Source organism: Brassica oleracea, chromosome C2, assembly GCF_000695525.1.
Source record: "Brassica oleracea var. oleracea cultivar TO1000 chromosome C2, BOL, whole genome shotgun sequence".
In the NCBI taxonomy this organism is placed as follows: Eukaryota; Viridiplantae; Streptophyta; class Magnoliopsida; order Brassicales; family Brassicaceae; genus Brassica; species Brassica oleracea.
The window spans coordinates 38,003,281-38,016,047 of record NC_027749.1 but is presented as its reverse complement, the minus strand read 5'-3'; the positions used below and the strand labels follow the sequence as shown (position 1 = coordinate 38,016,047).

The 12,767-nt window shown below is 37.9% G+C and overlaps 1 protein-coding gene across 1 annotated transcript; it reads left to right on the top strand.

The window, feature by feature from the left end:
* Window positions 1–6,548: 6,548 nt before the first annotated feature.
* On the top strand, window positions 6,549–7,487 carry LOC106324159. Its single transcript, XM_013762176.1, has one exon. The coding sequence runs from the start codon at window positions 6,549–6,551 to the stop codon at window positions 7,485–7,487; it is 939 nt and encodes a 312-aa protein (XP_013617630.1).
* Window positions 7,488–12,767: the final 5,280 nt, after the last annotated feature.

Here is a 12,767-nt window from a genome sequence, read left to right as displayed (position 1 = left end):
AACTTATCCCATATTTTCCTTATCTGAAAAAATCTACTGTGTTTCTGATCTATTTTTTCATCTACGCAACTTTAGCCTCTGTCATGGATAGCTCTCTCCCAAGAATTGCATTGACTATGGTTTCTGGGAAGAAAAAGATCTTGCTCCTGAAAAAAGACCGTGACAACCCTGTTGTAAGATTTTAGTTTGTGCAGAACAAAAAACCTTGATTTATTTTCTATTTAGTATAGTGATAGTTTTTGACAATCATTAGTTATTTGCCGAAATGTTTTTATGCGACATTTCAGAACTCTCCATTCCAAGCGGAACAGTAGATGGAAGCTAATTTTTCTGGAAACTCCTCGACTTCAAGACAGAATCAAAAGATAGATGTTGGTGGGAGGTTAATCAAGGGAATACTTCAGAGAAGTGAGACGGCCTAGCCAGACTTCATCTTTTATACAGCCTGAGTAAAGAATGGAACCCACAAAACACGAGAGAAGAAAAATAAAACACGAAATTAACATATTCAGATCTTCTCTCTTGCATGTCTAACATCTGGCGCCGACGAAACTCAACACCCACGGCAGACGAAGCTGATGCAAGTAAACCTCTCATCAATCATGCTTAAAATCAATCTACGTTTTTCAATCTCACAAACTAAGAAACAATTTTACCTACATGAATCGGAAAATTAGTGCCCACATTCCCGACATAGAGAAAAAAAGGAGTTGAAGTCCTAACAGTTTTTTCAGTAGTAGACTAAACCACAGATTCAAGACCCAGTTATTTTGAAACCCTAACATTTTAAATCCAAATTTATTATATTTTTTCATGAACTATTTGATTTATATACAAACAACTACCTAAGTAAACACTAACAAGTTCCATCACCCTCAACTTTGAACATATATGATATAAAAATATCAACATATGATTTCGTCGTTCATTCTTATATCAAACTCATCAACCTATGTAATATCCAAAGTCCCATCAATCACATTATAGACAAAAAAATAAAATCCCGTAAACAAAACTATACAATGCACCTATAATGTAGCCGATTCCGCGCTTGCGCGGAGATTATGCACCTAGTTATTATAGTTAGACTAATTCATTAGTAACTTAACATATATTTAGACATATATTTGATATATTTAGACATATATTTGATATTTTTCTTTTCCAAGACATTATTTACTATCCCGATCTTATGGTACATCAACAGTTGTTTATACCAATACAATATATATTTTTTTTCAAAGTGTTGATTCCAGTTATACTATCAACACAATAATTTCTTGGGTAAATCATTCCGGTTTATGTCATTGCGTTAATTAATGAACTCAGTTTCTCTCAGAAACAAATGTGTAGTTATGTTATATATTTATATCAATCCTTGATAGTTTTTTATAGGTTGTTGCACATCTTTTTCTGTGTCTCATGTACGAGGTGCTGTCGTTTGCTCACCTAGGTTATCCATCCGGGTGAAAATTCAAATCGATATTCGTTTTGTACATTATAATGCTACATTCAGATAGATCATCCAGCCGAATTTTTGAAAACTCATCTCAAATTCTCACCCAAATGAAGGTGAATCTTGATGGTGCATCTAGATGCAGATGCATCTAATGTAATCCAAAATAATAAATAACAATAATAACCTTTTAAAATAAAAATATTATTTTCAAACCAAAAATTCTATTTTGGCATATCTAATTTTTCTGTCTGAAAAATACATTTTTCCGCCGAAACTGAAAAACACACTTTCCCGCCAAAACCGCAAAAATGTGTTTCCGCAAAAAAACGTAAAACACACTTTTCGGCTACACAAGTAAAACCGCACTTTTCGGCCAAAACGGTAAAAACGCACTTTCCCGTCAAAACCGTAAAACCGCATTTTTCCGCCAAAACCGCAAAATGTATTTTCCCGCTAAAACAGAAAAACGAATTTTCCCGTCAAAACCGGAAAATGCATGTTCCCGCCAAAACCGAAAAATGCATTTTCCTGCCAAAACCGCAAATATGCATTTTCCCTCCAAAACCGCAAAAATACATTTTCCCGCCAAAACCACAAAACACACTTTCCCGTCAAAATCGTAAAACCGCATTTTCCTGCCAAAATCGCAAAAATGCATTTTCCCTCTAAAACAGGAAAAACACATGTTCCCGCCAAAACCGGAAAACACATGTTCCCGCCAAAACCGGAAAACACATGTTCCCACCAAAACCGAAAAATGCATTTTCCCGCCAAAACTGCAAAAATGCATTTTTCCAGCCAAAACCGCGAAAACGCATTTTCCCGCAAAAACACATTTTTCCACCAAAACCGTAAAAACGCATGCTCCCGCCAAAACCGTAAAAACGCGTTTTCCCGCCAAAACCACAGAAATGCACTTTTCGTCAAAACACATTTTTTGGCAAAAACCGCAAAAAAATATTTTCCGCCAAAAACGCAAAAATGCACTTTTCCCGTCAAAAACGCAAAATGCACATTTTTCGGCAAAATCACGAAAAAAACTTTTTTTTCGTCAAACCCGCAAAAACGCACTCTTTCGTCAAAATACATTTTCTGTCAAAACCGTTAAAAAATATTTCCCGCAAAAACCATAAAAAATGCTATTTTTCTGCCGAAAAGTAAAAAAAAATTATTTTAGTCATTTTAATAATAAGTCCACCTGGATGCTGATTCAAGTTAAAAAATGAAAAACAAACGAACATAACTGCATTCAGATAATTCATCTGAATGAATAAACGAAATAAAAAAACGAACAATACCTAGATAAAACATCTGGATGCATATTCCAGATGTACAAACGAAGAGGCCCTGACATGTTTGTATACCTCTTTATTAGTTATTTGAAACCGGTTCACGCTATTGTCTTCATAAAACTAAAAAGTTCAGCTATTTTAGTTTTATTCATAGTTTGAAAATTAATTTATAGTTGGTGAGCATCATTCCAATATATTTATGGTGGGAAATTAGATCATATAACCAAAGAAACTATAATTTACTAAGGGCAATTCTTTCAAATAAATTTTTTTAAGTTTTTGTCACAAAAAATAGCATTCAAGAAAGAAAATGATCAAAATAACCTTTTTTGTTTTGAAATTTTTGATTTTGATTTTTGATTTTTTAAAATTTGAAACCTATCCCCAAAACTCTAAGTCTAGATTAATTAACTCTAATGGTATAAGTGTATATTTAATAAAATATTTAAGTCTATTTTGATTATTTTTATTTTTAAAATCTATATTTGTGACAAAAACTTTCTTAGATCTATCCTAGAGAATTTCTGTAACTCATTTACTAAATAACCAAAGCTCCACCTTTTTTCCTTCTTTTTTTTCCTATCTCTTTACCATCAATCATACTACAAAACTAATTTTTCCATTTGTTTTGGTTATTTCTCAAATAAGCCGTATTTATGGTTTATCATTTTTAGATTTTTGTTTAGGTTTCCGATACCAGTTAAAAAGTATAATTTTGTTTGCAATCTTGAAAAGTAGTTATGCTAAGTATATTTTGTTTGCCAAAATTTATATATCTTTAAAAATCACAATGAATATTATTATCTTAAATTATATACGAAACCGATATGCTAGTTTCTAAATCATAACAAATCCGAATTTGAGTTTCAAAATCAAAATACAAAGGGTTACAAGTTTGTGTTGTAAATCTTATTTAGTTTATAAATCTTAACTACAAAATATTTGGATTTTAAACAATATCAAATCGTGGCCATCTTCTTTTCTTAACAATCCTAACAATTTTTAAGTACATAATATTTAGTTCCGATATCATAACTATGATTTATTCATTTTAAAAAATGTATTCAACCTAAAGATTATTTAACTTAAGAATATTTATCACATTATAAATATATTTTCATCAAAAATCAAAAATATTTTCATCAAAAATATCATGTACACAGCGCGAGTTCAACTCTAGATTAATTTTAAATCAATATGTTAAATATTACTCTAGATTACTTTAAATACAAATGTTGAATATGAAAGATGTGGCTTGGTGTTCCAAAAGGCTTCTTAAACAAAAATATTGCTATTTTAATGAATTATAGTTATATAATTAAAGTTAATCGTAAAATAAAATTCAATTAATTTATAGCTTCCAAAAGCCAAATGAAGTTTCAGTGAAGCTCTACAAAGTTTTCATATGAGAACTTTCCTTTACTTATTCTTCTTTTTATTATTATTTTTGTTTTTGTTTTATTCTAACAAATCCACATGAGAACCTTTTGATGAAAGTGCTATAATATTCTTAAAGCCAACCATTAATATTTTCAAGATACAAAAAATGGAAAATCTCCTATATATTAATTGAGAATCTTTTAAAAAATTAGAACCTTAAGTTTGTATTGATTAAAAAAAACTCATTCTGTGTGGCAGTTGTGTATGCATTCTAAATCATATTTATAAGAATTCTAGAGCATTTTATATAAACTATAGTTTAAAAATATAATGTTGGTCGCATATTTCCATTACTAAATATTATAGCAACAGTCGCTTTAAAAACTTTACAAGATTTTATTGGTATATCTATTAACATAGTTAGTTATATCACCTACAACTAAGTTAGTTATATTAATTTATTTGATATGAGAAAACTTATCATAGACACAAAAAGAAACTGTACAAGATTTTATTGGTATATCTCTTCGACATCATAGACAAGAACACACACTATGTTCCCACTGTAATCATCTTTGCACCTATACATTAATATATTGTCTTGGCAGAAGCTGTAGAGTTATTCAAAATGCATTGTTCTGTTACAATTGAGAATAACTGTTTGTCATTTAAGTAATAGACGCAAAAACGATTCCATGTTATTCAGAATGCATAAACAAGCAAAATCTGTAGAGTAATTGAGAATGTATTGTTCTTCACTATGGTTTATCGTATAAGAAACATATGCAAATTAGATTACATGAGATGACAAAAGCATAATCCAATCTCTAATATAGTGCTGCCTCAGTTCTGTATGACAAAATTTCATTTTCATTCCGAAAAGAAGCTATACACGTTTCTTTAGTCTTAGTATCGAGAATGAATTTAAACTTGGCAGCAAAAAGAGTCAGTCAAGCAAGTATTTAAACAAGTTTCATATTTTCCAATTACTTGATGATTTCAAACACAAAGGGGTATCCTTTTATGAATTTTTTTTATAGTGGTTACAATTTATACATTTTAGATACTATACACAGTACTTGCATGTGTCCGTATCAGTATGGTAAACATATACGGATATGCCACAAATCTTTAAATTTATTTGGTTACAGTTTTATATGCATTCCATGGTTTGAAATATTGATATGGAATCACTACAGGAGTATGAGGTTTATCATCGGTACTTAATTACGTGGTCGATCGCATATTATATGTAGCCAGTTACAGTTAACTATAAACTGATATGGACAATATACATAAAGCTTATTAAGAGTTACAGTTAGTATAAAAAAGTGGTTACAAAAAAAAAGTTAATATAAAAAAAGAATGCATGGTTCTGTTACACTTTTATAATGTTTATGTATTATGTATTTGTAGCTAATGTGCACAATTGCCTAATGTCATGACGCACGAAAATTTTAATCCTTAAACCTTCGACATTGCATAACTGGAACCATACATGGTAAATAATTTATTACAATTATGTTTTCGAAATATATGTGGTATATTGTATCTTCAACTGTATTTTTTTGAGTGGTGACCAAACTTAATATAGCTTGGTAGCCAAGTTACAATGTCATTAATTAATTTATTAATTTACCACACGTTTTCATAAATTAGAATCTATGACTTTCCAATAATCTGTATTCTTCTTTAACAAGCAAAAATTAATATGGGAACAAATTAATTAGAAACAATACACTAACTATTTCATGAATGTTATAAATCATTATTGTGGATGTCAATAACCGGTCCGGTTCATAACCAGTCCATACTAGAGAGAGAGCCGGCGCCCTAGAGAGAGAGAGAGCCGGCGGCTGAGGAGAAAGAGAAACCCTAGTTTACTTTTCCTTATATGTTTATGATTTGTACTATTTCATTTTCTAGTCTTTCCTTTTCTCTCATGTAATTCTCATATATAAGGGCACCTTATGTTATGATTAATAATAAGAACTTACAGATTCTAATCCTTAAGTTTACAATAATGAATTTAATTTGTGTATATTTTGTTGTCAATAATAGACGATGTGACTATAAAATGCTGACGATGGCGGCTCCTATGGTTTTGAGTGACAAAAGAGGCGATTCTCAAATCTGATACGTGTGACGGCGTCTGCAACCTTGGAGATATCTGCAACCCTCTTTACAGTACAAGGAAGACTACCACACTTCTTGTTATTGGTCATGTCAGTCTGAAGTACTAAAATTGTCTCTTTTTCTAGCTTTTGCTACGATTCCTGCACTGATACTTTTCGTACCATCAACGGTTTTGTAACCTCAATCACTTGCTCCCCAAGCAAGAGGTTTTCTATAGTTTCTGCTAAATCTAGGCTCAATCCCTCAACGGATTCTGAGATCTCAACATCTGCTCCCCGAGAATGAGTCCACAACTGAATCTGGTGCGCCTTAGAGGAACCTCATCAGTGACAAAACGTCGCCTGGAACTCGATCTGGAAGAGGAGATCATCTGTATCCCGGAATGTGATCTCACTGCTGTATCAGAGCGTTTTGAAAGAACCCTCATTGGTCGTGTCCTCCACCAAGGAGGAAGAAGCATCGAAGCCCTGATCTCCCTGCTTCCTCGGGAAAGGATCTGGAATGTAGAAGGACGTGCGCGTGGCACAAACTTGGGCAATGGGAGATTCCAGTTTGATTTCGACAAGGAGGAAGACCTCAATATGGTCCTCAAGAAACGCATGTGCCACATAAACCATTGGATTTTTGCTTTGGAGAGGTGGGAGCCTTTTACTAGCGAGAATTTTCCGAACACGATTCCCTTTTGGATTAAGGTGACAGGAGTGCCTGTCCACTTTTGGAATGACAAAACTTTTGAAGAGATTCCGAAAGCTCTGGGGAAGAAAATGGATATTGACTCGAAGAATGCTCGCCTCCAAGTCTCTATCGATGCTGATAGACCATTACAATTTAACCGAAGGATCGGATTCCCTAATGGAGATACCGGGAAGGTTTCCTTTGAATATGAAGGACTGAATCGATACTGTTTTGCGTGTAACAGAAATTCACATGATGTTTACTCATGTGCAGAGATCTCAGAGGAGGAAAGGGAGAGTCTGGTTAAGGAGCTAAGAGAGCAGAATGTTGCGGCTGCGCAGAACCATCACACACAACTAGGCCTACCTCCAATTCCCGCAACAACAAGAGACCTAGATTTCCAACGGGAGAAGGTACAACAAGATCTCCCTCTCGATACCAATATCCTGGTTCATCCAGCGGTGAAAAAAGAACCAAAGAGTCGGAGAACTACTGGACTGCAAGGAGATATGAGGAGCGCTCTCCCCGAGCAAAGGACCTGTTGAAAAGGGATGAAAAGGCGCCAGAGGCGAGAATCTCTCATGGTGTTAATAGAAGTTCGAGCATATGGAACCGTCTGGAAGAGAAGAATCATAAGGACGCACCTCGTGACCGGAGAGCTTGCAACAGATCGGGTCCATACTCGAGCGCAGTAGGAAGCTACAAAAGGCCTGAAATCAACAGAGCCAAAAATCACAGAGAAGATAAAGGAGCTGCTAGAAGCTATAACAGATCCCCCCCTCCCAGATGATCTGGAGACCCCGTAGCCCTAATAAGGAGATACTAAAGGAAGCTCTTGGTAGATCGGATAAAGAAATACAGAGGGAATCACCACGAAGCAAAGCTGATTCGCAACAAACTATATCAGAACTACCAACGATGAAAAACCCTCACAACAACCATGATAGTGAGCCAAGACAACCAGGAGAACACACCAACCTCGCTAGAATGAGACTTCAGAGGAACGTATACGCCGACTCAAAGGAAAGGCTATAGCAATAGACAACCAGGAGAACACACCAACCTCGCTAGCTAAGAGCCTCAACACTCACGGTCAACATGGTAGAGGAGGTACCTTAGTTATACGTAATTTGTCTCAACAAGCCCCTCAGTCGAACATGTATCCTCTCTTGCCAATGACCACGGATAGTACTGGGGAGGATGATGATCTAGATATAGACAAGCTGATGGAAACAGCGAACCTTGATGACATGGAGTTTACTAAGGAAGATGAAGCAGAAGTTGACATGATGGTTGATGAATTCAACGATGTTGCAATGGATGAGACGATGCTGGATAATGATGACCTGCTGATTGATGAGCCAGGTATGGACGCAGAGAAGATAGATGCGATTTCCCAACTGTCTCCAGCAGCTGCTGAGTATGGCAATAGGGGGAATGCTCTTACACCTCCACCAGCCAATATTGCACCCAAAGGGCAAAATAGTTCCCATGCTCTAGCATCGGAGGTTTCACTGACCACGACAGAAGTACCAGCTGATCAATATAAGAATAAACCCTTAGGACAAGCTGGGCGAAAGGTCGTTTAAAGGAGCTCAACGGTAAGGGAGCTAGTGCATCCAGGAAAATGAACCCGACAAGAGGAAGACAATCGCCAAAGAAGCAAAAGAGCCTGGGTAAACTTAAAAATGCCTCAAAACAGAATGTCCCTCGTACTGAGGTGTTTCCATCTGCTAAAATTAAGAACTTGTGTGTTGCTGTTTCAGGTTCGGTGGTGTCCCAGAAACCACCCAGTAAGAAGATATGAACACCATCTCATGGAATTGTCAAGGGGCTGGAGCCTACTTGACCACTAAACATCTCCGGGAGCTACATCGTTTTTTTGCACCTTCTTTTCTTTTTTTATCTGAAACAAAAAATACTCGTACTTTTTTGCAAGACTTTCAAGTTTCTTTTGGTTATAATAAATTGTTCACCGTGGAGCCGGAAGGCAAAAGCGGTGGTTTGACTTTGTTTTATATGGATGCGTTTGATGTGCTGATTCTCTATTTTGATAAGCGTATGATAGATATCTCGGCTATAATAGAGGGACACAAAGTGTTTATGGCTTTTGTCTATGGAGATCCGGTCGTTGAGTGCCGTGAATATTTATGGGAACGTCTTACCCTTATGAGTACATCGAGAACAGGGGCCTGGCTCATGTGTGGAGACTTTAACGAGATAGTAAGCAATCAAGAAAAGCGAGGAGGACGTAAACGACCAGAGACGTCCTTCCTGCTGTTCAAACTGATGCTCAACAATTGCGGTATGATGGAGTTCCCGTACAAAGGTAATTCGATGTCATGGGTAGGATACAGAAGCTCTGGAAAGGTTCAATGCAGACTTGATAGAGTTGTAGGTAATGAAGATTGGCATCAATCTTTTTCCCACACAAATGTGGAGTATTTAAAGTTATGGGGCTCAGACCATCGGCCAATTTTGACTTGTATTCAGTCTCGATCAGTAAGGCTACAACGCCGTTTCAAGTTTGATAGACGATGGTTATATAAAGATGGGTTCAAGGAAGCTATAGAAGCAGGATGGGGCCTTATCGATCCTGACCCAGACCGGCCGCTCCATGTAAAGATCATGGATGTCAGGCGATCGATCTCCCTATGGAAGAGGACAAACCCATCGAATACAGAGAAGATGATCGAGACAATAAAGGAACAACTCGAGAAAGCCAAGTAGACCCGAACTTCCCAAGTGCTAAAATTTTAAACCTGAAGTGGAATCTATGTACGGCTTTCCGAGAAGAAGAAATGTATTAGAAACAAAAGAGCCGGGTCCTCTGGTTAAAGGACGGAGACAGAAATACAAAGTTCTTCCATGCCCTGACTAAGCAAAGACGAGCTCGGAATCGGATCACCAGGCTCAAAAAGACGCAAGGTGGCTGGGCTGAAAGTGATGCCGGAATAGAACAAGTCGCAACAGAATACTTTCAATGTTTGTTCACTTCATCACAACCAGGAGATTTTGACGAATCCCTCCGGTACGTTACCGAGAAGATTACCCCGACGATGAATGCATCGCTCACATGTCCTCCATCTGATCGCGAAATCGAACAGGCCGTGAAAGATATAAATCCAGATAAAGCCCCATGACCAGATGGCATGACTAGTCTTTTCTACCAGAGCTTCTGGGAGACTACAACAAAGGATATCATCAACACGGTGAAGGAATTCTTCGGCTCTGATGCCCTCGACCCGCGACTGAATCAAACAAATATATGCTTGATCCCAAAGACAGATCGCCCGAGAGAGATGGCAGAGTTTCGACCCATCAGTCTGTGTAATGTGAGCTATAAAATTATTTCCAAGATCTTATGTCAACGACTGAAGAAACTCCTCCCGAAAGTAATATCGGAGACCCAATCTGCCTTTGTGGCGAAACGTCTTATTACCGACAATATCCTCTTAGCTCAGGAAGCTTTCCATGCGCTGCGGACGAACCCAATATGTAAAACGAAATTTGTGGCCATAAAGACGGATATGAGCAAAGCTTACGATAGAGTAGAGTGGAACTTCCTCGAAGCCTTAATGCTCAAAATAGGATTTGAAGAAAAATGGGTTGCTTGGATACGACTGTCCATTTCTTCGGTTTCCTACCAGGTGCTTGTGAATGGTGAACCAAAAGGTAATATTATACCATCACGAGGACTTCGACAAGGCGACCCTCTATCCCCCTTCCTTTTCATTATCCTCACAGAAGCTATAATCTCACAACTAAAAGGAATGGAGGAAGAAGGGAGGATTTCAGGCTTGAAGATTGCTAGGGCATGTCCATCCTTCTCACACCTCCTCTTCGCAGACGACAGCATTTTCTTCTGTAGAGCTGATGTCCAGCATTGTGCTGAGTTGATAAATATCATTGATATTTATAGCAAAGCATCGGGGCAACAGCTTAACCAAGGCAAATCGTCTATCTTGTTTGGAAGTAAAGTTCCACATGAGTTGAAAGGAACGCTGAAACAAACACTGGGTATCCACAAAGAAGGAGGAATGGGCATGTATCTCGGACTCCCAGAAAAGATATGTGGCTCTAAGCGACAAATCTTTGCCTTTGTACGAGATCGACTAAACGAACGGATTAATTCCTGGTCAGCGAAACTCCTCTCCAAAGGAGGGAAAGAAGTCCTTTTGAAATCTGTAGCACAAGTGTTGCCTATGTATGTGATGTCATGTTTTCTCTTACCAAAAGAGATCATTAAGAAACTACAAGGAGCAATAGCAAAATTTTGGTGGAGTACAAAAGCAAATAACCGCGGTCTACATTGGATTGCTTGGGAAACAATCTGTAAACCTTATGACCAGGGTGGTCTAGGCTTCAGAGACTTGTGCGACTTTAATCTGGCCTTACTTGCCAAGCAGTTATGGAGATTGCTACAACACCCCACATCTCTCCTAGCAATAGTTTTAAAGAGCAGATACTATCGACATACGAACCCTATGGAGGTTAAAACCTCTAACTCCCCATCTTTTGGGTGGAAAAGTATCATGGCAGCTCAAGACCTACTAGCAGCAGGCCTAAGAAGAAGGATCGGATCAGGATATAATACTCGAGTATGGTCAGAACCTTGGATACCGACGATCCCACCACGGCCACCTAAGGACAATGGCAGCCATAGAGATCACGACCTGTTCGTCAATCACTTGATCGATCAATCCTCGAAGACGTGGAAGTTGGATAGCCTTCTTTCTCTATTCGATCCTGGGGATATCCCGTTAATTACGACCCAGCCACAACTTCAGTGACGATGGATTTTGCTGGATCCACACAAAATCAGGGGCTTATACAGTTAAATCAGGGTACAAACTTGTAGGCCAAATAAAGGAAATGAAAGAGGAGATACGAGGCCAGGAACCTAGTCTGAACGGTCTAAAGGAGCGGATTTGGCTTCTAAAAGCACCTAGGAAGATCAAGCACTTCCTATGGCAAGCTCTCTCGGATAGTATCGCAGCATCCAGCCGACTAGTGGACCGACATTGTGGCCAAGATCGCTCATGCCTGAGATGCGGTAACGACAATGAAACAGTAAACCATATTTTGTTTACCTGCCCCCCAACACTACAAACTTGGGCCTTATCGGAGATTCCATCAGCTCCGGGATTGTTCCCAAGTAACTCCTTATATGAGAACTTTGATTACCTCCTCTGTCGAGCATAACGGAATGGAGCGACCAACACGATGCTTGCGTGCTTTCCATGGATCGCCTGGTTTATATGGAAAGCAAGAAACGACAAAGTTGACACAAGTGATCCAACAGATAGTGCCAACGACTGAGACTTCTGATGCTAGAGGAGACGACCGGAGCAAGCCATGCTTACCAAGATGCCAAGTGGACGCATCTTGGATGGCAAATTCCGACGTCTTTGGAGGTGGTTTCGTGTTGGAGACAGAGCCGGAGAGACACTTATACAGCTCGACCGGGAAGGAACAGGTCCTCTCCCCCCTGCATGCGGAATTCTCATCCCTCTTATGGGCAATGATGTACTCTTTGCATCTGGGATTCATATCGATGAATTTTGAATCAGACTGCCTCCAAATGGTGAATCTGATCAATGATGAAGAAGAATGGCCATCTCTGGTCTCGGAATGGAATGAATTCGTTCATTTACGCTCCTATTTTACTGGTTTTTCACTCTCTTATATTTCTCGAAAATCAAATGTAAGGGCCGACCTCCTTGCCAAAGGGGCTCGTGCTCAGAACCAAAACTTTTCCCATCTAAACGCTCTGATTCCGGTATGGTTGGCTTCTAAGGCTAACTTGTTTGGATCATCTTAAT